Consider the following 24,584-nt stretch of genomic DNA (forward strand, 5'->3'; position numbering starts at 1 on the left):
ATATTCTTCCAAAATTTGGTGTTAGAAAAATCCCCAAAAATACATGAAAATGCCCAAAATTCAGAATATCATCTTAAAATACATATAACCATTTTAAGCTTGATACACATATTTATAATAATTAAATGCAAATAAGCATGTAAATACGCATATCTATATCAATTAAATGCAAATAGCATGGAAATTACTGACAACATTTATATGGAATAATTAAATGCAAATAAACATGTAAGTAAGGTCAGAATTAGATACTAAAAATGCATGTTCTCAGTAATTTCAACCTCTGCATGGAAAAAATGTGACTCTGCGGTGGGTGAGGATACTGGCTATCAGCTGGCTGGAAATGGGCATTGTTAGCTAGTGGAGGAAAGCCTTTTTCATTGATACCATGCTAGTATGCCAAGTAAGCACCATGTGTCTTCAGATTTGTCATGATATTATCAAATTTAAGGTGGTTTATATTAGCATTTATGCTAACTAGGAAAAGTTTATATTTAGTGCCTAGGCTCCTAAGGAATGTAAAGATCAATGAGGCTTCATTGACTAATTGGCTGACCAATTCAAGCGACTCCGGAACTGAGCAAAAGTGAACTATATATTCATCACTAGATAGGCTACCTTAATTCATGTTGTGGAGCTGTTAGAGAAGCTCCATGATTTGTGACTGACTTTGACTTGTCACGACATGGTTTGTGGGTCTACCCATTTGATATCCGTTCGATATCCAATATCACACAATCAATATCTGGTGTCTGGTAGAATCAAGGTGGTATTGACATCTACCCAGATATCAGACAAATATTGCATACCCATCTGGTACTGGATAGGGGGCACAATATTGTACACCTCATGATGTGGTAGATGTCAATACCGCATATGGAATCCAGTTTTCAATATTGAAATCTGATATCTGGATCTCAGAAATCAAAATCAGGATTCAAAATCAGCACCTAATCATTCTAATAATGATATCCAATATCCATATACCAGTTTTAAATAATTTTTTATGCATAAATTCTTAATTCTTACTTATAAGAATTTTGAAATAATAACAGAGATTAGGATGTTGTTAAAATCGTGGAATGAGGATAGGATGAGAGGAATGAATGGATGTGATGAAGAATATCCTAATTAGAGGTTTCCTATGAAACCCCTAATTAGGAATGGGTGTTATAAGCTTTTAATCCCTACTCATAGGATTTAATAACTTATAATAGAGAGTAGGAAGATAGGAAAATGTGGAATGGATGGATGGCATGAATTGGAATGAAACCCTAATTACATGTTTAGGACTTACCTCCTCCTATGGTGATGCTCCTAAGCATTAATCTCCATTCATGAACCCGTATATTGCACCCGGTGCCTTGGCATGTTGCTGCCGACATGAAGATAGAACAAGAGAGGGAAGGAATTAACCTTAGAAAGAAGAAAACACCTAAATTGGCACTCCAAAGCTTTGTTTCACAACGTCTACAAAATGGAGAAAGACAAAAAGAGTACAAAGCATTTTGAAACTTCTGCACCTCCATTTATAGGGACCACCAGTCCATTAGAAGAGTGGGAAGAGAGGAAACTGTCAAAAATTTTCAGCCACAAACTCTGGAATAAGAAGTTATGGCCCTTTGAAAATGCCTCAATTTACTAATTTTTAAGCTTTTTTTTTAATTTTATATGAATTTTTATGGCTGTTTTCTTGATTTTTGTTGATGGGAGCAATCCTCAGCTTTCAGATCATCCAATCAGCAAGATCGGGATCAGTTTCAGCTGCCAGATCCTCCTCTTCAAGTGCTGGTTCCTTTTTGACCTTCGGACTCACTTCCCTTGTGATCAGATCAGTTGTGGAGCATTTGATCAGTCTGCCTCTTTAATCTGCAGAAAAAGACAAAAGATGAGGAGGTGAGCTTACCTCCAAAATCCTGATTCAATGGCTCTCATGCTGCCATGTCATACATTGCTACAAATGGAGTTAGTGCCATATGGAAAAATTTCAAGATAGTTGTGGTTATAAAAAGAGAAACATATGTTAACTATTCGAAATATGGGCACACGTAGTCCCCCTGCTCCTGCCATATGTGCATACATGAGCGTAGACCTTGTACACACCTGTGCCCCATCACCGCCAACTGTGCTCCTTGTGCGCTTACATGGCATGCCATGTAGGTGCGCCTGCCAACTTCGGTCTTGTAGTTAATGGGCCTCCTTTTGAAAATTTAACCTGAAAAACACTTAGAAAATATTCAATAAATTCCATAGAAATCACAAAAAAATCAAAATTAAATATCTTTTGATTTACAACTCCTTACATGAAAATTTCACCAAATTAATTATTTTGAAATCTATTTTCACTAAAATCATAAAAACCTAAAAATATCATCATGTGAATGTAGAGAATGGGTATTTAGAGAATTTATATATTTTTGGTGAATATTACCAAAAAATCATGATAACATGCAAAAATTAGCTTAATTATGCTCTAAAATGCATGAAATAATCATGAATTATCAATTGCATGAATTAGCACTTTCTCTAAAATTCTTATTTGCATGTTATCACTTGGTCGAGCCTGTTCGAAAATTCATTCCAACCTTCACTAAAAGTTGTATTAGTTCTGGATTAGAATATCCATGAGGAGGGTGATCCTAGTGAGGTCTCTAAATCTTTCCCATGCTTTACTAAACCAATCATCTCCCTCTTTAATTACTCCTATATCACATGTGTAGAATTAGTCTTAGATAGAAAATAATTTCAATAGAAACTATTTTTCAATTTCATCCCATGATTTGAGTCTCACACAAAAAGTTATAAACCGTTATTTAGTTCTATCCTTTAGCGTGTAAGCAAGTACCTTCATCTTGATAATGTATATGGATACTCTTCGGATATGGTTGAAAAAACATACTTTTCCGTCCTAAATGAGCATAGGGAACTTCAGTTGATAAAAGAGGAAAAGTAGATAATAAGTTAAGAAAAACTGTATTTATTTTAAGTTCTTCCTTCCCTTAATGAATCATAAATAGATCTACAAACCTTACTATATATGGTGTTCTAATGCTCTCTCATTTTCTTCCTTCCTTTCTTAGGACCATGAGGTATGGTTCTGTCATCACAATTCCTCTTTTCAGAATTTCTCTTGAAAATAAACAAATTTATTTTCCTAAACCAAGATTAGGTTTATTGAATCTAGTATTGAACATAAAATGAGCTAAAATAGTAATTAAACAATTAACAAATTGATCAAACCTTTGTCTACACTAGAGTCGTGCAATCCACAAATATCTGAGAATGAAAATTCAATATCTCAATGAGGCCTGTGTCCATAAATTAAGCAAGTTGATAAACCAATTATGTGATTTCAGATTTTTATTTATAAAAAAATATTTATAATTTTTGTGATGATCAAATATCAAACTTTTTATACTTTTAGGAACTTTAGAACTTTTTAATGATTAAATATAATCTATATATTTTTAAAATACCAAAAATTTACTCAATATAACTATAGAAAGGTGATAAAACATGAATCTTATTAGCTAATTTTTTTATTAATATAATAATTTGAAAAATTTTATGTGTTTTTCTTGTAAAATTACCTCATCTGACGCATTGGCAAGCCACAAGACTGGGAAAAATAGTGAGTTGAGTGAGTGAAATAGAATAGTTTCTTGGTCTTAGAATGGAGTGGAGATGGTGATGGATTCATGCCTATGAGCTGTGGTGCAGGAGAGTGATATGGTATCATCACTGCAATTAGTAGAGGATATGGAGACGGGGTTGCACTAGTGAGTGGAGTTGATTTTGCTGTGCCAGATGGTGATTAATTAGGCTACCCTTAATGATGGTCACCTAAGACAAATGATAAAAAGGAGCCTGAAAGACATTGAAGATTTCACTAAAATTATTAACACATGTGAAATGGGCTGAGTGCTGCTTTCTCTTGATGAATCTTAATCTGATCATCACCCCTTCTATATTTTTTATCAAAAGTAAAAATGGATCCAAAAAATATTTAAAATAAGACAATTACTCTAGTAATTATAATTATGAAAGATATATGAGGGTGAAAATTTTACAAAGATGGAGGGATATACTCATGAAATTAGAATGAATATGAGGGGATAGAAGAGATAAATATGCAATGAACTTTAAAATTTTGGCCTGATGCTCCTTCTGGCTTGTTAGATTTTACATTTTAATGTTGGATTTACCTAGGCCATTGAATTTTCTCTCTCCTCCTGGTCCACAGATTTTCCAAAGATTCCACATAGAAAAATTGTGTTTGGAAAGATGCTCCATTCATGAACTGCAATGTGTCCCTAGATTTTTGCATAACGCCTTCACTATTTTCATAAAAGTCAGAGTATATGATAAGACTGAGATATTTGTCCTTATATTTGTCAACAAGGTATGGATCGTTGGCATCAAAATTCACACATCCAATCCCATTCTTCCAGATGTACCTGAAAAGGGTAAAAGGGAAATAGAATTTGAGTGCACTGATTACGCCTTTTTTTCATCAAAGATCACTACAATGTGTACTATTCCATCTACAAAAGTAGATGCATTAATTGTTAAAAAACATGTATTTTGTTCTATTGTGTGTACACTCTTTTTATGTAAAGGGAACGCGTGGAATGATGCCCAACAGTCATTGGCTGAAACCAATGATTGACTAATGCCAATTATTTTGCACAATCAATGATTGGCCCATGGCAGTCATTGAAAACTATCAGAGCTATTCATGTTGCGATATCTGCTAGAGAGGAATAAATAAAGATAAAATTTCTTTTAAACCCCCAAAATATTTAAATCAATTCAGAAATATGTATTTTGGACTCATAAAAAATATCATCTATGAATTAGTGTCATCAAAATTTATAAAATATTAAAAACATATACTAAACTATTATTAGCTTAAATAACATTCATTTAGGACCACTTTAATGGAACTAAAGTTGTAAAATAAATGAAATGAATATTAATATTAGCAAGTTATTTGTATTTTTTAGAGAATTATATTGTCGATAAGGGTGAAGGAGGCAGGAGCATTAATGCTGAATTCAAAGAAGAGTACTGCTTCAGTACTCAGGAACAAGAAGAAGAAAAGAATGGGACAAGTAAAGGTGACGTTCAATCTGAAGAATACCATATCTTTGGAGAGATGACTGATCTTGTGGTCATTCATGATAATGGACCAACTTCCTATAGGTTAGCTGAGTATAGGATACGTGCATTCTCCTTGAAATACTAGGGCACATGGTATGACTATGGTTCTATGTAAAGACATCACTCTGGACTTTAATATCATTATGTCGGTCCTAGTATTTGTCATGCTGATGTCGCTGAACCCATACATCTAGGTTCCTTTCTAGGGATAAGAGGTCTAGGAACTATAATTTAGAGTCAGATTTTCATAATGAATTTACCACTGCTCCCAGCCCATCTGCAAAGAAAACATGGGTCAGTGAATTTATTTAGATCTATTTTTTGTTCACTTAAGACACATGAGTGTTGGCCCATATTGGTTGACACGCATGATGGAAATGAAGGGAAAGTTTCTCTTGGAGTCGTGAGTTTGAATCGCGAGGTTTTGATAAAAAACCCCTATATGTGGACGGGCTCCATGATATAAACAATAAGTTCAATGCACAAACTCTGGAAAGAATATCTTGGTGATAGGTCCAACATGTAGACCTTGATAAGATCTACACTCCACTGATACCTTTGTGACTGCTTATCAGTAATATCTGAAAAAGAAAAATAGAATTATATATCCACTGCAAGTCATTTGGACAGACCCCAGTTCACCTCCCTTCATTTTGTTACTTAAGTTGGAAGCGAACGCTCAAACCACGTACGCCCATCATTCATGACATTCAACCTCAATCGTCAAATTTCTGACAAATTCTTGTTTTATGTGGGAAACGAAATGGATTATCAAGTTTGATGCAAAGATATCGCGATCACCCTGCATCCGACCCTGATCTCGGCTCGGACCAGAACAACAGAAAGCTGATAAGCCGAACCATCAGTCAAGTAAACCAACTGCTTTCATACAAGACAGACTCATGTACCGTCTCTCTATTGGAGTGCCGTGACCCCGTGCATGGGACGTCTGGAATGTTACATAAGACATGACTCTAGAAATAATCGTAGCCTTGTAAAAAATATTTATAGCAAAATACATTGGATTCGTTCTATCTGTCTGCTTCGTCCATACCTTCAACGGAGATGAAAGGCTGTATGGTAACAAAGCTCACATTTTTTAGCAATATTGCGTATGAAGCAGAAATATGAAATTGCAGATGAAATCGGGAAAGTAACGACAACTAATAAATAGATAGTTAATGAGGAAGGTATTTAGGGCAATCCGGCGCCAGCTGGTTCGGATAGGATTTCTAAAGCTTTTCCTGATTAAGAACTAAAGATGGCGCCTCTCGGAAGTTTCATCGTCATCTGTAACGCTAACATTCCACCCCCATCCTACAAATACTGGGCTACTCTCCATGTCTGTGCCAGATAACCATAGCCCTGCAATGGCTACTTCCTCGTCACTGTTCCATCTCATCCTCTTCCTAGTTTTTTTTTCCTTCTGCCTCGCAACCAAAGATAGAGACATCTACCATGAAATCGACGTCGCCAAGCTTCTGCCGACGGGAAACTGTTCACAAACGAAGGGTAAGACTCAGAGCCTGTGCTCTTCTAAGATTTATTCAGCTACTAATTTGACCCTTCTCAACTCCAGCCGTAGCAGGAAACAGTTTGAAGGTGACCCATCGTCACGGTCCTTGCTCTCCACTAAGCGTCGGAAAATTAAGCCTTTCTCAAAGACTAACCTTGGAGTCTCGAAGAGTGTCTGCTTTACAAATGCAAGTGAAAGTAGGCGCGTCCTTTGAAGCGCTAGACTTCGCCATTCCGGCGGTCTCCGGAGATGCCATCGGCAGCGCTGATTACGTCGTCACGGTAAGCATCGGAACGCCGAAGAAGGCACAAACCGTCATCCTAGACACCGGAAGCAGCGTCAGCTGGTTTCAATGCCAGCCATGTTTGGGATACTGCTACAAACAACGGCAGCCCATTTTCAACCCCTCCGCCTCGTCCTCCTACCGCAACGTCTCTTGCGAGACGAAAACCTGCCGCTCCCTCTCAGCCAAAGCTTGCTCAGGCGAAACATGTCTCTACTTCGTCCGTTACGGCGATAACTCCTTGACTGTCGGATTTCTCGGCACCGAAGTTCTAACGATAACGCCATCTTTCGTCTTCAAGAGCTTCATCTTCGGTTGCGGCGAGCGCAACCAGGGGCTCTTCTCCGGTGTCGCAGGATTACTAGGACTGGGCAGAGGGCCAGTTTCGCTGGTTTCTCAAGTAGCTCGCAGGGTGGGTAGCGTCTTCTCTTACTGTCTTCCAGGGCAGGAAAGCTCTCTTGGGCATCTCACGATTGGTAACTCCAACAAGGTTACGCTCCCCAAGGCGGTGTACACGCCGATGCTTACTCACTCCCAGGAGACGAGCCTCTACTACGTAAACTTGACGGGGATCAGTGTAGCCGGGCATCTCATACCGATGAGTCCGACGACCTTCAAGTCTGGCACCATTATTGACTCAGGAACGGTAATCACGCGTCTGCCGCATCCAGTATACATCGCTCTTCGCCGAGTATTTCGTAATGCTATGTTGAAGTTCACTCTCGCTGATCCGGTTGAGTTGTTTGATACTTGTTACGATCTGAGCAAAGTGAAACGCGTCTCGTGTCCGGCTGTTGTTCTTCACTATGAGGGCGCCAATGTCTCCTTGGACGCCTCGGGGGTGCTACTTGCGATGAAGGACTCGCAGTTTTGTCTAGCATTCGCTGCTAACAAGGACCCTAACGACGTGGCTATCATCGGGAACGTGCAGCAGCGCGGGATGGAGGTTATCTATGATCTCGGGGCGAAGCGGGTCGGATTCGCTCCGGGGAGATGCGGCTAAACTCGAAGATTATCTGCCATGGGTTATGTGCGTTCATGATATCTACTTTTCGTGGACTGAAGAAATAATGAACTGGGTTTTTCTACCGTTTAGTATGAAAAATGTGCGAGGAAGTACTTTGAATAGGAAAGTCACTGCGTTTTTTAAGTTCTCCCTATTTCGTAATCCAAATTCATGAACAAAATAGTACACTGCTTGGCGATGCCGTAAAATAATGTCAGTGCAGTAGTGATGGCCAATGCCCTAAAGGCCAATGTAATGAAGCACTCCTTATTTCATGTCTCTGGTTTCTGTTTGAACGGATACTACAGTATATATTCCAGAGTATAGTATAAATAATCAAAATCGGAAAAAACTTCTGGAGTATACAAGTGTTATTCTCTAGACCGTGAATATCTTCGTTTGGGCTTCTCTCACGAGTAATTCAATTATAGTGTTTTGTTTCTTCTCCATTATTCTAGTTGGGCTTGCCAGTGCGGTGGAATTTAGTCTCTAATTGGATCATTTTAATAGCCTCATTAAGAAGGCTGATAAACAGAAAAAGCCAGCTAGAGAACAAATTTGGAAATCAACACGCAATTATGCACAATAGTCTTCAAGAAGATTTGTATGAAATCAACAACTATCTCTTTGAGGCAAGGCCCGCTTTAAAGCCATGCATATAAAAGCTATTACAAAAGAAGAGAAAAAGCCTCCTCCTATAAAAAGAAGAGGGACAGAAGAAAAATATCCCACGCTGATAAAACGAGTTCAATGGGAAAATAGGGCGAAAAACTACAAATCTCCAGCTTAGAATATTCCCCATCAGAATTAGAAAAACAAAACAAGTTAATGGAAAAAGCTCAATGAAATTGATGCAATGCTGATATCTCCTTCTCTCTCTCTCTCTATAAATATTTACATTATTATTATTGTTTATATTTAATGAAAAAGTGGTTTTAAGTGGGCAGCTAGGGTTGAGCCTGGCGGGCACAGGATGCTCAAGCCTACCCGCTGCAGGCAAGCGGTAGCGGCTGGCACAAGCCCCAACAATTCGACAAAGAGCCTCCCAACGAGCCCTCCAAGGAGCCCACAGGGGCCCGTGCATGCGCAAAAGAAGAGAATCTTTTATTAAGTTTGTTTTTTAATATCGGACGACATTTATATAGCAGTAAATGTCCTAGAATTTTTTGATACAGGATTTTATCTGAGAATTTCTTTCAGCTCTGCATTGGGCCGAGCTGACAAGTGACAAGATAGATCGCGGCCCAAGGGGCTGCAAACTTAAGACGAATACAAAGAAATATTGACCAAATTTTGAGCCGACCCAGCCCGAAGCCCACGTCATAACTGGTCGATCCATAAGTAGATTTTTAATCACAAGTGTCTGATCTCCTTACAGAAGATCGGGCAGTCCACACCATAGTTAATCCTTCGTTTGTCTCTATTTCTTTTTCCAGGGCTCTGATTGGCTGCAGTAGGTGATGAGGATGGGGGGATCTCTCAAGGGACGAATCACTTGGCCATATACTGATGGGGCAGGCTGATGAAGATGCTAACATGGCTTGTGGGTGCACTAAAAGGGTTCCACGACTGTGATTAAATCCCAGCCTCTAGACTGCCTATGAAGGATATCAGATGCTTAGGGGCAGATCTGTCCATCGCCGCCCTTGGCCGCCAGCTCCGATGTTCACATGGTGGTTTCCAGCCACGGGGAACCACATGAGATGATCCTACGGCCCCTAGAGAACCCCCCTAACTAACCTAACTCATCTACAACTGGTAGATCCCCTCTATAGTCCTTAAAAAGGGGCTTAAAACCCCTAATTCAAGATCTTATGATCCAGATCTACGACAGCTAAGGATGCTTCCGGTGGCGGTGCGAGCAAGGGGAGGGGCGTGACACCTCCGACTGCTCGGAGTGCTCAGGAAAGTGGCAAAGGAGGCTGAAGAAGACGAAGAACTGTGCCAGTACGAGAGAGAATAAAGGGAGAAACTGCAAACCGATGTTAGGGGGGGTGATTGGCGTTCCCATCCCCTGAGCTTCGATTCTGGGCAGAACTGGTATGCTTCTAAACTTCATATGGATGATAAATAATTCATAACTTCCTTATTTTTGATGATTTTGATTCAGCTTAGAGATTTATTGAGTTTCATTGAGATTTGTTACCATGGCCTCCTTGAGGCATTTTATTGAACACCTGCCTTACATGGAGAGATTTTCCACAATTTTTCTAAGTTTCCTACTGATTTCACCCAAGAAAAATATATAAAAATAGTTAATATATATAACATATGATAAATACATGAAATATTAAATCTATATAGTTCGTTATCTGTTATTATAATCTGCCTATAAATCATATAATATTAAAAATATTCACTCTTAATCAGTGTCATCAAACTTAACTATCCTTTCTGATCACCCACTTTTATCAATTTAAATAAATTTAATAATTCCTTCCTCTCCCCCTATTTCTCTTTGTTTTAATCTTAAACATTTAGCTCATACCAATATTTCTCTAGCTCACTAATCCAAACCTAAATAAATAATCTCTCCCTAGGTATGAAAATTCTACTCCTATCCTTCATTCTTCTTCTTACCTCATTACAATAACTATTCCTATTAATTTACTCCATCCTTCTTACTAAGAATAAAATTACTCTTCACTACCTAGTTAAATCTTATTATACAATATTATTATACCTATCTCCTATCTAATATATAACTTACAATTAATAAATAACCTCCTATCTTCGACCAGTAGTATTTTACTATTCTAAATATCTTATTAATCTTCTATTCTTCTTCCTCTTGTACATTAACATCACCCATAATTATAATACATTGCTTCTGTTCAATTATCTTACTTCTTTATTATCTCTAGTATCTATAAAAGGAAATAAATAATACCTGATATTCTCTCTTTGATATCTAGTTCTCTTATCAATTTAATATTTCCTCACCTACTAATTAATTATCTTCTACTCTTCTTCTGTATTCACTACTATGATTACTTCTATTACTCAACTGTAGCAAATTTATTTATCCACCAATATTATCATATGATCACCCTAGCTCAACTATTAAAGTAACCTCTAAAGGCCAGTCCCTGTGGATGCAACCTTGCGCTCATATACATTTGAGTGAGTCTTCTATTTTTATAAAATTTATATTATTTGGGCAAATTAAAATTACAATGACACTAAAATTTAATACATAATTTGCCATTATCAGAGTCACATAAAAAAATGTTGCCATAACTTCATGTTTATTCAATTATGAATATTAGACGTGAATGTGAATGATTATGGAGTGGCCATCTCATCATATACAAAGATGCCAGACATCTATATGCATCCTTCCATTTTATGATATTTATTCCATCAGTTTTATGATATAAATGTGTATCAAACATCATTGAACCAGACACCGTTCATAGTCATACACAATTAGAACCTTCGGATGTTTATATCTGAATCATTTTTTTTAAATACAAAAAAATAACTGTGCTTCCAAGAATAAATTTAATAATTAAAAACGATAAATCAAAAAAATCATAAACTCAAATAAATGAAATGAAATGAAATTGAATGACATGTATGAAAAGGGGATAGCTCTTACATGAAAAGGTAATGACTTGATTGTTAAAGAAAACCTAGAGTTTAGAAGCTGAAATTAAATAAGAAACGCGATAGAACGTAAAAATGATCTGAGTTAGTTCTAAAATATGGATTTCAAGCCATTAAAAAAATGTGATGACCAGAATTGTGATATTTAAATGCAATAATATCATTAATATACTCTCATGAAATTGGAATAGTTGAAGACGTATTAATTTTTCTGTTGAAAGTAAATGAAAACTGATATTTTTTCAACATGGAAACTGTTTTATCAAAATTAATACACAATTTAATATGTATGAAATATATATATTTTTTAAATATGACGAAACATATACATTGTAAAATTCCTTCTACTAATTTGCAGTGAATAAAATAATATAGTATATGATTTTTGCATCTTTTTCTTATCACTAACATGTTTCGCTGAATAAATGATGTGATGGATATTATGTGGTCGTCAAGCCAATCACACTACCATATTTATTTAAGTTCATTGAATAAAATATTTACATTCATTATTATTCTGTGTGATGTTTATAATAAAGTCCATGAATACGTGTAATGACTTTGTGAATTATGATGAGATCATAATATATTGATCATTAGTCTTTAAAAGTTTATTCTAAATATTCCCATTCAATGGATAGTTGAGACAGACATCAAAATATCCGGATAGAATTACACTATCTGATCATACTTATATGATAAGTATAGTTGATCATGTGGCTATTAGTGTGGTGACACTAACGATAGATAGTGGATGCTCTTTGGAGAAAGAGTCCATTGAATTGATCCGTATGAATTCCTTAATTGGTTTCATGCCTAAACTTCAATAAGGTTGATTCATGTCACGATTGTATTAGTGATTCATTGACCTGAGATACCAATGATATCTCATGAGTAGAGGGCTGTGTTTTCACTACGACTTACACGCCTCTAATCATGGGATTCAAACAAGTTATAGATCGGATGTAGTAAGAAGCTTACGTAGATGATTGAGTGGTCAAGACGGGATCATCTGCCCTTGGTATAAGAGGAAATTGACTCAAGAAGACGATGCAGAAAAATCCCTAGCCAGGGTAGTGAGGATATTGGAGAAGGCATTCTCAAATGATCTCCATTACGCATTAATACTAATTGAATGACAGATTAGGGTTTGACGGTAATCTATACCCTAAGTCGTTTAAGAGTCTCGCGCGGATGATAGATTATACATATACGGTAATCGATGATAGTAAAGGTTCCATGAGAGAGTTTGAGACTACTCGGTAACTTCTAAAGCATGAGGTGTAGCTTGGCACCCCACGGGCTGAAAATGTAACCTATTGATTGGGTTGAATCGATCCTTATTTAATAAATCTATATGTTGATATAGTTATTTAATAAGGTTGGATAATAAATGTTATTTGGCCATTAAAGTTATTAACTAGAATGATACATGGGCCTAGAGGGTCACACGCACAATGTTATAAGGGCATTGGTGGATATATTTGACTTTGTAGGGTTTTTGAGAAAAACCTTAAGTGAAATATAAAGAGGGAAAGGGGTCTCATTTTAAGCACCCATGCAAGCCTGATTTGAGTGCCTCTCCCTTTTCTCCACTCTCTTCTCCACTCATCCAAGGAATAGTGTCTTCATGGTGAGGAGATCGTCTAGATTTTCAAGAAGAATCGGAGAAGAAGATGTGGAGATCCAAGCGCCAAGTGATCGCATGGATACATCTAGAGGCCATACGCTTGAACGACTTTAGAACTGTCTCGGGGGGGCAAAGTCAAGGGTGGAACGAGTTTCCCACAAGGTACATTCAATGTTCAATTTTAAAGATCAATTGTGAATTGATCAACACGCTTTCACATCCATGGAAATGTGTTTTCCATGGATGAACCAAGGCACAGAACCTAACATGATGCACTTTTCAAAGTATTACTATTCCTGAGTGCAAGTTTGGTTATTCAGGCTGCATCGAATGATCAAAATATGTGGTAGATGATGAACATAATCAGTTATTCATGCCTCATTTATTTTCCACTGATGCCCATAGGTGGATTATCTCAAATATGATAGCCATTTTAAATTTAATTTATTGCAGGCAAATGATCTAAATCTCACTTTTACATTTTCAAGAACTGCTTCTTACTGCGCAATTCATGTGTCACACCTTCACTAGACCATTTTTGAGAGAGTACGATGTTGGGCGTCTTGTTGTCTAATCTTCACTAGTGCTGCCAAGTTTTTTCATTTCTGCATGCATAGATGTATAAGAATTGTATATAAAAAGTTGCAAGTGTTCAAGAGTAAACTAATTTCTTACAGTATCCTATTTTTTTAGTTGAAGATAGTGGATATAAGATGACTTAATGGATGACGTGATCATAGATCCTCTGACCGTATTTTCTTCTGTGAACGTGATTTATTCAGTGTGATATTTTGATTTATTTTAGAATGAAAATATGGAGATTGTGCGTATGAATAGTTTTGACTTTATCACTCTAAAGCCATACCTTAAAATGAAAATAGCATTTCATTCAATATCAGAATCTAATTTAATGAATGCTATTTTTATTCCCTAGTTCATAAAAAATTATATATGTGTTTATTTTTTATTTTTTCAAATCACGCTACCATTTCTTATGAAAATTAATAACATAGAAATTCTATTTCGTGATGTTCTTCATGGTAGAAAAGTAAATGAATGATCTTAATTGATGATCTAAATAACCCTTTGTAATAACTATATGAAGTTATATATCTAATGTACTTAATTTGGTATATTAGAGGCTCATAGGAATGATACATACATACATTTCAATGAGTAAAAGTTTTTGGAGGAAGAAATCAAAAAATGTCTGTGCAATTACTATAAACAATGTAATGTAATAAATACCAAATGGTCATTATTAGTTTGTTAGGCATAACTGGTGATACCAATCCATCAATGTTATTAATTTATAAATATGTTTATGCACCAATGTTAGAACACACATCAACATGAATCATTTCAGAATTAATCAGGCAATTTGATTTTGTGAGATTTCCTAGCACAAGTAAAAAGCAGTAGAAATTCAATCACCCTGAAGAAAGTGGGACTAATTTTTTAAATTATGACAAAATTAATTAAATTTTGAGGAAAACAATTGATGTATAAATAGTTTCATACCATAGTTCTAATTTTATATGTTTTCAGCTGCTCTATGCTAGCTGATTTCTAAGTGAAGCATCCCACTTGAGTCCTATTTTGGGTTATATTGACATTCTTCATTAGTGATTGTATCTAGAGATTAGAAATTAAACTAATGCCACGATGACATCGAAGTGTCATGCATATGTTGACACGGCTTATTGATATCATATCCAATGTTGGGGAGCATGATTGTCATATAGTGAAGGCCACCAACTTTTTTTTACATTGCAATAGATCTCACTGAGAGGATGTTGCAGTTTAGTCTTTATAAGATGCCAGTACACATCATGGTGTCCTAGTGGCATTAATGTTGTATCGATTTGTGAAGGAAAAGTACCTCCACATTGATGACACAACTTGATATCCATATAGTGATGTGTGAAACCAAGGTGGTGCATCGGAACATGGCAACGAGTGCAGTAATGACATTGTCTATGCCCCAGGGACATGCACCGAGGATGAAGCATCAACATACACTAGCAGATGGATCAGTCCAGATGAGATTATCCTTAAAAAATGAGGAGTTGATGCGAGAGCCAAAAAATGAGGCACGACAAACCTGTTTATGACCATAGAGGGATTTTTGAAGGCAACCAACGTAGTAAGAATGAAGAGAATAAAAAAAGACAAGAAGTTGAGACAGGAGAGTTGTTTCTAGGAAATCAACGTCCAAAGCTAGAATGATGGTAGGTGATAAGTTCAAAAAGTACGTGTGTGTAGGTCGTTCTTTAAGGGTTTTTGAACAAAATCAATAAAAATTATTTATCCCTTACTATTTAAGGGGTCGAACCCTAGGGAGGCAATGGTGAAATTCAACTTTTATCGAAGTAGGAATTAGCACTCAAAATTTAACGAATAGAAATTCTTTTTACTCAAGTGATAGAATAGGCATGTAACTTGTAACTGTCCTTAAAACTTTTGCAATTCAAATTATCTCAATTAATCATAGATTTAATTTCTAAAGTTTTTAATATCAATGAGAGTCAGATTTATGATTATTTAGCAATTCTTGATAAGAATTACTAATTAATCCCCTAACTTGATTGTGTATGTGTCTAGTTGATCTTAGATTTTTAGGATGTTAGCATTACTAAAATATAGATCAGAAGTTGCTCCTTGATCCTGCTTCATTTATTTTACCCAAAAACTTAATTCATTTTTAATTATGTTTTTAGGTTATTTAGTGAATTGGAAATGGTTAGGGAAGTTATTAATCCTAATTTATTGATTAAAATTTTTGCAAACCGAATCTTGCTTTCTCACGATTGGAAATGATAAGAAGGTTTTTATGGAATTTTTATTTCATACTAATTTATTTCAAAATGACAAAGATATCTTAAACTAGCAAATTGTGATTATGATTTGCTAATTTAAGAAATAAAGGTCTAAAATGAGTGATTTAAAGGTCAAATGTCATTCAAAACGGCTAAACTAATACTTAAGGAATATTAATTGATTCAGACACAAGGTAAATTTCAGAATTAGAAGGATTAAAATCATAATTTAGGAAGAAACTTCGAACATGAATGAAACTATAAAATTGCTAAAATTAAGTACAAAATCAAGAGTAAAATTGATTCAGAATAACCCGAGAAGTATCAGGAGCAACTCTGAGTCAATGGGGGAGAATTCCGCGCAATGAGCTATCCAATTTCCCACAAATTGATGCTTGATTTTGGGGAAGAATGCACCACCGGATCGCCCAAAATCCTGTCCCGATTGAGCTCTGAATGCACTCCAAGCTGCTCTTGAGTCTGAGAGGGAGCTCGGGGACTTCTCCTCTTGCTTCCAGATCAAGAACAATTTCTCAAATTTTCTTTTCCCCCCTTTATCGCCATAAGATCAAAAGAATAGGTTCATCACGATCTGTTATTAACTCCGTTGTTTTCGCTTTGTACTCAGGTGGCATGGAGCGTCGCGATTGGTCCACGTATACATTGTCCTTCGTATGCACGGCGCTGCGTGCATGCGATTTGCACAGACGAGACTTCACGGTCAGCCTGAGATCTGCAATCTGCGTGGTACACATAATGCTGTGCACAAGCTTAACTTACTGCATCGCACGCAGCGAGTTCACTGGCACAGGATTGGTCCACGCAAGGCTTCGTGTGGTGCGTGACACGCACGGCGTTGCGTACATGCTTGTCACACACCCAAGGTGCGATCATGCCTTCTGATTGGATTGCGCCATTCGCTTGTGCTCTACGCCACTTACCAACGCCATTAGCGCTTAAACTGGCCCAATAAGGGCCAGTTTATAAGAAAAATGATTTTTATTAAAATTAAATTGAAATAAATCGTAAAAGCTCTATATTAGTACGGAGAAAAATGCTTTATTAATTTATAAAATAAGTTTTATTTTTTATTTTTTTTATTTACAGATATAGGTCAATTAAAAGCATTCAATTTCTTACAAAATTCAATTTTAAGACATTTAAAATGTATTAATTAACCTCATTATGTGTCAAAAGTTTTGTTTCTCTTGCAAATTAAGAAAACTCATGTTTTAACATAAAATCATGATAACATGCACTAGAATTTGATGTTTTTAAACATTAAAAGCCGACAAATATGATAAATTTAGCATTTTATTAGCTCTTATTTGCATGTTATCAGTAGGAATGGAGAGATGGTGATTTATGTTTACTAGAAGGGAAAGAGAGAAATAGGTGACGAGATCATAATGGTGTAAAAGGCAATGTGAAATGGATGTGAGTGGATGATAAGGGATGATGGCAGAGGTGGATGGTGAAGGATGAAAATGATGTATGGTGAAGATGAATGCATTAACTAAGTGTGTTGAAGATATCTCAATATAAGGCAAGAGGCTAACTTTATATCCCTATTTTCCGCTGGCATCATGGCATCTTCCTAGTGCAAATCAACCTCCGCACTTGTCTGTTGAACCTCTTCAAGCACTAGAGACACCAAGGAACACTTGATGGACCTTCAAAACTTCACTTTCTTTCAATATGGCTCTCTAGGAGGAAGTGAGCTTAAAGATATTTTCTTACAAAGATTGGGGCTCAATTTGTAGATCACAAATTGATCGATAGAGGACAGAATTATGAAGCAGCCATTAAAACTTCAGCTCAATCCGAGTTATGAATCATCAAATATCAAGCTTGGAAGTTGGATGATTCCTTGCCGTTGATTTATTCAAAATATTTCTTTCTCCTCATCCTCGTCAACACCGTCACATCATGCGATTAAGGTTTTGTCTCATCAAAGTATTTAATGTGATGATTAGCTGAGATTCTTCCTCGTCATCAGCGATCAACGGTTCTTGTCGCGCAACATGTCACCTTGGGAAACAGACAAAGATAATAATAATAGCATATTATTTAAGTATATTCTCACATTTATTGCAAAGAAAAGAGTGCCTTTTATTTGTCCGCCTCACCGTAAGGGAGTAAGAATCAAAACTCAATTTTTTTAATATTAAATGCAATTATAACATATCTAATTCCTGATCCCTTAACGGCTTAGTTAAATGGGGTTAATGATTGGTTGTCGCCATTCGTTACCCCTAATTCTGATTCATCATAGTTTGATGAATCGATCAGCAAGGCATGGCATCACGAAATAAAGGACTTAAAAAGTAGTTCTAAAGCTCATATTAAATAAAATTATCGCCCAATATATAAATTAAAATATACTTCGACAAAGAAAAATCATATATTTACCAATTTAATGTCGGTAAACTCCAAAAAATTAACATAAAAATGTACAAAAATACAAAAAATGCCAAAAATTTAGAATATCATCTTAAAAATAAATATAATCATTTTAAGCTTGATACAAATATTTAAATATTTAATAATTAAATGCAAATAAGCATGTAAATAAGCATATCTATATTATTTAAATGCAAATAGCATGGAAATTACTGATAACATTTATTTGTAATAATTAAATGCAAATAAGAATGTAAATAAGGTCAGATTAAGCTACTAAAAATGCATGTTCTCAGTAATTTCAACCTCTACATGGAAAAATGTGAATTTGCGGTGGGCGAGGATACTGGCTATCAGCTGGCTGGAAATGGGCATTGTTAGCTAGTGGAGGAAAGCCTTGTCCATTGATACCATGCTAGTACGCCAAGTAGGCACCATGTGTCTTCATATTTGTCATGATATCATCGAATTTGTGGTGATTTATATTAGCATCTTGTCCATTGATACCATGCTAGTACGCCAAGTAGGCACCATGTGTCTTCATATTTGTCATGATATCATCAAATTTGTGGTGATTTATATTAGCATTTATGCTAACTAGGAATAGTGCATATTTAATGCTTAGGCTCCTTAGGAATGTAAAGATCAATGAGGCTTCATTGACTAATTGGCTGACCAATTCAAGCGACTCCGGAACTGAGCAAAAGTGAACTATATATTCATCACTGGATAACTTAAGTCATGTTGTGGAGGTGTTAGAGAAGCTCCATGACTTGTGACTGACTTTAACTTTTCATGACACAATTATTATGGACGTGGGTAGCGATTAGGGTCTACCTGTTCGATATCCATCTGATATCCAATAGCATACACTAAATATTCTTTCTGGTAGAATCAATGTGGTTTTTGATACCATATATAAGATGAATTTTTCATACCCATCTGATACTGGATATTGGGCACAATATCATACACCTCTGGACGTAGCAGATGTCAATGCCGGATATGGATCCCAATATTCGGTATTGAAATCTGATATTTGGATATCAGAAATCAAAATTAGAAACCAAAAGTTGGTTTACGGATAGCGATATCCGATACCCATATACCGGTTTCAAAATGAGCATGTAGACTAGTATAAATAAGACTAGTATAAATATCCTTATGGAAAAATGTTGACTGTAGACTAGTATAAATATCTTGGATCATATGCAAAATAAAACCTTGAGCTCTGCCCATTGTAATCCATGAGTGTGAGATGGGGTCATATTGGACCTCATGGTGATAGAAACCAGACCCATTTTTTTCTGAGCCAGGCAGAGCTAATGAATAAGTGAAATAATAATTACAAACATTTAAGATCCGAAAAAATGTTCAAATTAACATCATCTATGGCTTCCAACAGCATATTTACACATTATAATTCATTGTAAAATATATTAGTTTTGATCTGTCAAATATCAAAAATACCAATATCTCCATACAACCTTTGAGGCGAGGATAGGTGCTGACATCGGGACGGATAGCAGTATCGGATATTGGTACTGTAACAGACGATATCCGATATCATCATATGGTATCCAGATATTGGTATAGATGGATGTCGGATGACCCGTTTCTGAGATCCGGTTCAACATACATCCTGATATCTTCATCTGAGCATGGGGCTTGGGATGATTGAACACTAGCGGCAATGCTACCCTTTAGCGTAATGACGGGTATTTTATCAAGTCATATCGCTTCATTATGCTTAACACCCTCTCACTCTCTCTCTTGCTTGTTTGTTTGCTCTCTTTCTCTCCTGCTCATTTGCTTGATCCCTCTTTTGCTCACCCATTTGCTTGCTCTCTCTTGTCTATTTCTTTCTTGCTTTCTCTCCCTTTGTGACTCTCTCTCTTTCTGGATTGCTCTCTCTCATTGGTTTACACATTATTTTGTTAATTTATAACAACCATTCAATCCAATTGAATCTGAATTGTACAGTTCGAACCAAATATTGGGACAGATAATTTAATACAATTAGACCCTATGGATGGATCAAGCCCAAATTGGGTGGATCGACCCAAGTGATCCAGATTCGGGTATCGATTGATCCAATGCTCTATCAAATCAAATTTTGGGACGATCAGATAAAACATTCAGACGATCAGACTGAACATTTGGTTGATCAGATCAAATCCCTCACCGTTCATCACGTTGAGAAGCTTGGTCTTTAAGAGATTGAATGAGGTTTTCAATGGGATTTACAGAAAATGAGCGGGGAAAGCACCAGGTCTAGCAATGAGCTTTCAGTCCCATGTATGTCCCATAATTTCTAAAATTCTCCCTCCGACAATAAGATTGAAGGGAGAATAAAGAAGCTATATTTTGCCAAACTGATCCCAGCAGTCCATGTATGCAAACTAAACTTGACCTAGCTAGGGCAAATTCTCGCCACTAAATATCTTTACTTCAAATATTTATATCCATACTACAGAGGATATCACAATTCATCCATATAAATCATATCCAGGATCTAAATTCATACAATTCATTTACATGATCTTCATCACATGTCCCATTGGAACACCCATTGCATTGACTAGCTACTCCCGTCAGTGCATTGTTACCCCAAGTCTAAATGAATGGACCAAGTAGTGTTCGCCCGTCCCGATACCGGTACCAGATGCCGGTATCGGGACGGATGCTGTACCGGATACCGAAAAGGCAATTTCTGGTATCCGGTTTTTTTGATATCCGGATACCGGATATCAGTATCGGATATTGGCTGCTATAGTGTCGATATCCGATACCGATATCCGTCCCAATTCAGCATCCGTCTCCATCTCAAGGGGACAGATGCCGGTATCGGATATCGGATGTGGATATCAAAAACTGATATCCACATCGGATCTAACCTATTTCGTAATTTTCGTTAGGTTGACCATGTATTTTCGATTCAAAATTCTTGAATGAAAATACACGGTCATTCGGTCAAAGACTCAGAGCTTGGACGAAGGTGGACGGCGGAGGACGGCAGAGGACGACGGAGGCGGACGGCAGAGGTGGACGGTGGTGACTGACGGCGTCGGCTACAGAGGTATGTCTTCTTATCTCTCTGATTTTTAATTTTATCTTTTGATTTTCTTGCTTTTCTTGTCTCTCAGATGTCGCTTTTATTGCTTTTGATTTTTCTGTCTCCGCTTTTGCTATTGAATGTATACCATGGCAAATGCATACCAATCTCTCTGATTCTTCTGCACTGTTGAGTGTTGAGCGTTGATCTTCTAAGTCTCCCTCTCTCTTCTCATTCTCTTGTACTCTCCACTCTCCTTTCTTCACTCTCCAGTCTCCAGTTTCCAATTCTCCCTCGCCCCTCTCTTCTCTCTTGATCATTCTCATTTCTCACTTACCAGATAATTCTCCCTTTCCCTCCCCCAGTCGATGTTACAATCTAATTCTCCCTCTATCCCTCGTTCTTTATTTTTCTCAGTGTTATCTTGTTCACCCTCTCTCTTTATTGTTCTCAGTGTTTCTCTAAATCTCCCTCTCTCCAGCAATTATCTCACTCTCCGGTTCCTTTTATCTTTTTATCTCTGATTCTTAGTCTCTCTCAGTCTCTCTTACTCTCTGATTGTTTCTCTAATTCCTTCTCTCCTTTTTATCTCGTTCACACCCTCTCTCACTCTGTCACTTTCCCAGTCTCCCTTTCTCTCATTACATTTCAGTGGAATTACTTTTTTAGTTCTCCCTTTCTCCTTTAATTCTAACTCACTCTCCGATTCTTTTTATGTTTTTAGTTCAAACTCTTCCTTTTCTTTCCTTATTCTCTCTTACTCTCTCCTTCTTTCTCTCCTTTTTTCTCTCGTTCACCCTCTCACTCACTTTGTCACCCTCCCTTCTCATATTCCATTTCACTGGAATTCTTTCTGTAACACTCCTCTTCTCTCATTCCATCTCAATCTCTGTTTCTATTTATCTTCTAATCTCTAACTCTTCCTTTCTTCTCTCATTCTCTCCTACTCTCTGATTAATTCTTTAATTATTTCTCTCAATTTTCTTTCTTGTTCTTTTTTCTCATCTTCGTCTTCTTCGTCTTCTTCTTTATTTTCTTCCTCTACCTTTTTTTCTCTTCTTTTTTCTCTTCCTCTTTATTCTGTTCTTCTTTAATTTCTGCCTCTACCCTTTTCTTCTCTTCTTTTTTCTCCTCTTCTTCTTCTCTCTATTCATCTATAAATTATTCAGTTTCTTCTCTTATTATGCCTATTGATTTTATCCTTCTTGTCTACTTTATCTTCTTCCTCTTTTTTTTTTATTTTTTTCTTCTCTCATTCATTCCTTCTTTTCTGTCCCTATCATTTTTGCTATAAATTATTCAGTTTTTTGTTCATTTTTCTTCTTTTTTCATTTCATTTATCATCATCTTCTCTTTTTCTTCTTCTGCCATTTTATTTTCTTCTCTTCTTCTATTTTCCATCTTCTTTTCATTTGATTTTTCTTCTTCTTCTTCATTTCTTCTTCTGCCATTTTATTTTCTTCCTCTACTTGTTTCTTATATTCTTTTTTATCTTCTTTTTCTAATTTTCTGTTTCTTCTCCTTTTTAAAAATCTTTTCTTCTAGTTCTTCTCTCTATTCCTTGTTTTCTTGTTTTTTTTCTCTTCTTCTTCTTCTTTTCTTTCTTATTCACCCTTTTTATTCTCTTCCTCATTTTTCTCTTCTTCTTCTTCTTTAATTTATTCCTCTACCCTTTTCTTCTCTTCTTCTCTGTATTCTTCTTCTTCTTGTTTCATCTCTTATGCCTATTAATTCTATCCTTCATGTCACTTTATCTTCTTCCTCTTCTTTTTTCTTAGATTTTTCTTCCTTCTTTTCTTCTTATTTATTTTCTTCTCACATCCATTCCTTTTTTCTGTCCCTATCATTTTTTCTTGTACGGCTATAAAGTCTTCAATTCTTTGTTCATTTTTCTTCTTCTTTGTTTCATTTATCTTCTTCTTCTTTTCTTCTTCTTCTGCCATTTAATTTCTTCTCCTCTTCTTTTAATTTCCTTATTCTTTCCATTTTAGTTTTCTTCTTCTTCTTCTTTTCTTCTTCAGCCATTTTGTTTTCCTCCACCTGTTTCGTCTCTTCCTTTTTCTCATTCTCCAGTTCTTTGTTCATTTTTCTTCTTTCCCATTTCATTTGTCTTCTTCTTCCGCCATTTAATTTAATTCTTTTTTTCTGTTGATTTCCTTCTTTCCGTTTCATTTTTCTTCTTCTTCTTCTTTTCTTCTTCAGCCTTCTTATTTTTCTCTACCTGTTTCTCTCTTCTTTTTTCTCCAGCCTAATTATTTCTCTCAGTTTGCTGTCAATTTTTACCCTACATCTATCTCGCTCTCTAATTAGTGGTTTCAACCTCCAACTCTCCCTCTCTCTTTTCTCACCATCTATAACTCTCTACCTCTACATCTCCCATCTCTTCTCTCCCTTCATTCAAACGTACAGTATGATTCTCACCCTCCCTCGCTCAGCATCTCTTACATTCTGATTTTATCCCTCTCTCTGATTCTCTCACACGCTCTGATGATTTTTTTTAACTTCCACCTCTATCCATCACCCTCTTTTTCTCCCCCCCTCTTTAATTCTCTAATTCTGCATTCTTCCTCTCGCCTCAATCTCATTCTCCCTGACCCAGTAATTCTAGCTTGTATATCTATCATTCTTCTTTTATCTATATATTCCATTCTCCTTTGGTTCACTATTTATTTAATTGTCTTATTCATTGCATCCTTGGCTTAATTCAGAGTTTAAATCTCAGTTTGGCATCATGTGATGCCATTGTATTGAATTTTAGCTTACCAAATTATGACTTCAGAAACATGAACCCACCCGGAGGCAATGACCCAACCCAAGAAAGATCTGGATCAGGAGCTGTTGGCCCTCAACATACGGACGTGGGAACTTCTCGTGCCGTACAGAGTCAGCCTCGTTCGAATCGTTCAGTCATCATTGACTACTTCGAACAAATGGAAAATGGATACTATGCATGCTTATTGTGCCGGGAGTTGAACCTGCACACTAAGAGGAAATCAATAAAGAGGCAAGCCGACAAAAGCACCAACGTATTTTGGCGACATTTCAAATCCTGCCATCCAACTCGTCACGCAGAACTAAAGAGCGAAGCCCTGGAAGACCG

At 36.4% G+C, this 24,584-nt stretch overlaps 1 protein-coding gene across 1 annotated transcript; it reads left to right on the forward strand.

The window, feature by feature from the left end:
• The first annotated feature begins 6,494 nt into the window (after positions 1–6,494).
• Positions 6,495–8,067, forward strand: LOC144713018 (aspartyl protease family protein At5g10770-like). The gene is made up of 2 exons (XM_078587478.1): positions 6,495–6,675; positions 6,743–8,067. The coding sequence occupies exons 1-2, from the start codon at positions 6,504–6,506 to the stop codon at positions 7,963–7,965; spliced, it is 1,395 nt and encodes a 464-aa protein (XP_078443604.1). The 5' UTR covers positions 6,495–6,503; the 3' UTR covers positions 7,966–8,067.
• Positions 8,068–24,584: the final 16,517 nt, after the last annotated feature.

This window comes from Wolffia australiana, chromosome 15 (genome assembly GCF_029677425.1).
Source record: "Wolffia australiana isolate 7733 chromosome 15, ASM2967742v1".
Lineage (NCBI taxonomy): Eukaryota > Viridiplantae > Streptophyta > Magnoliopsida > Alismatales > Araceae > Wolffia > Wolffia australiana.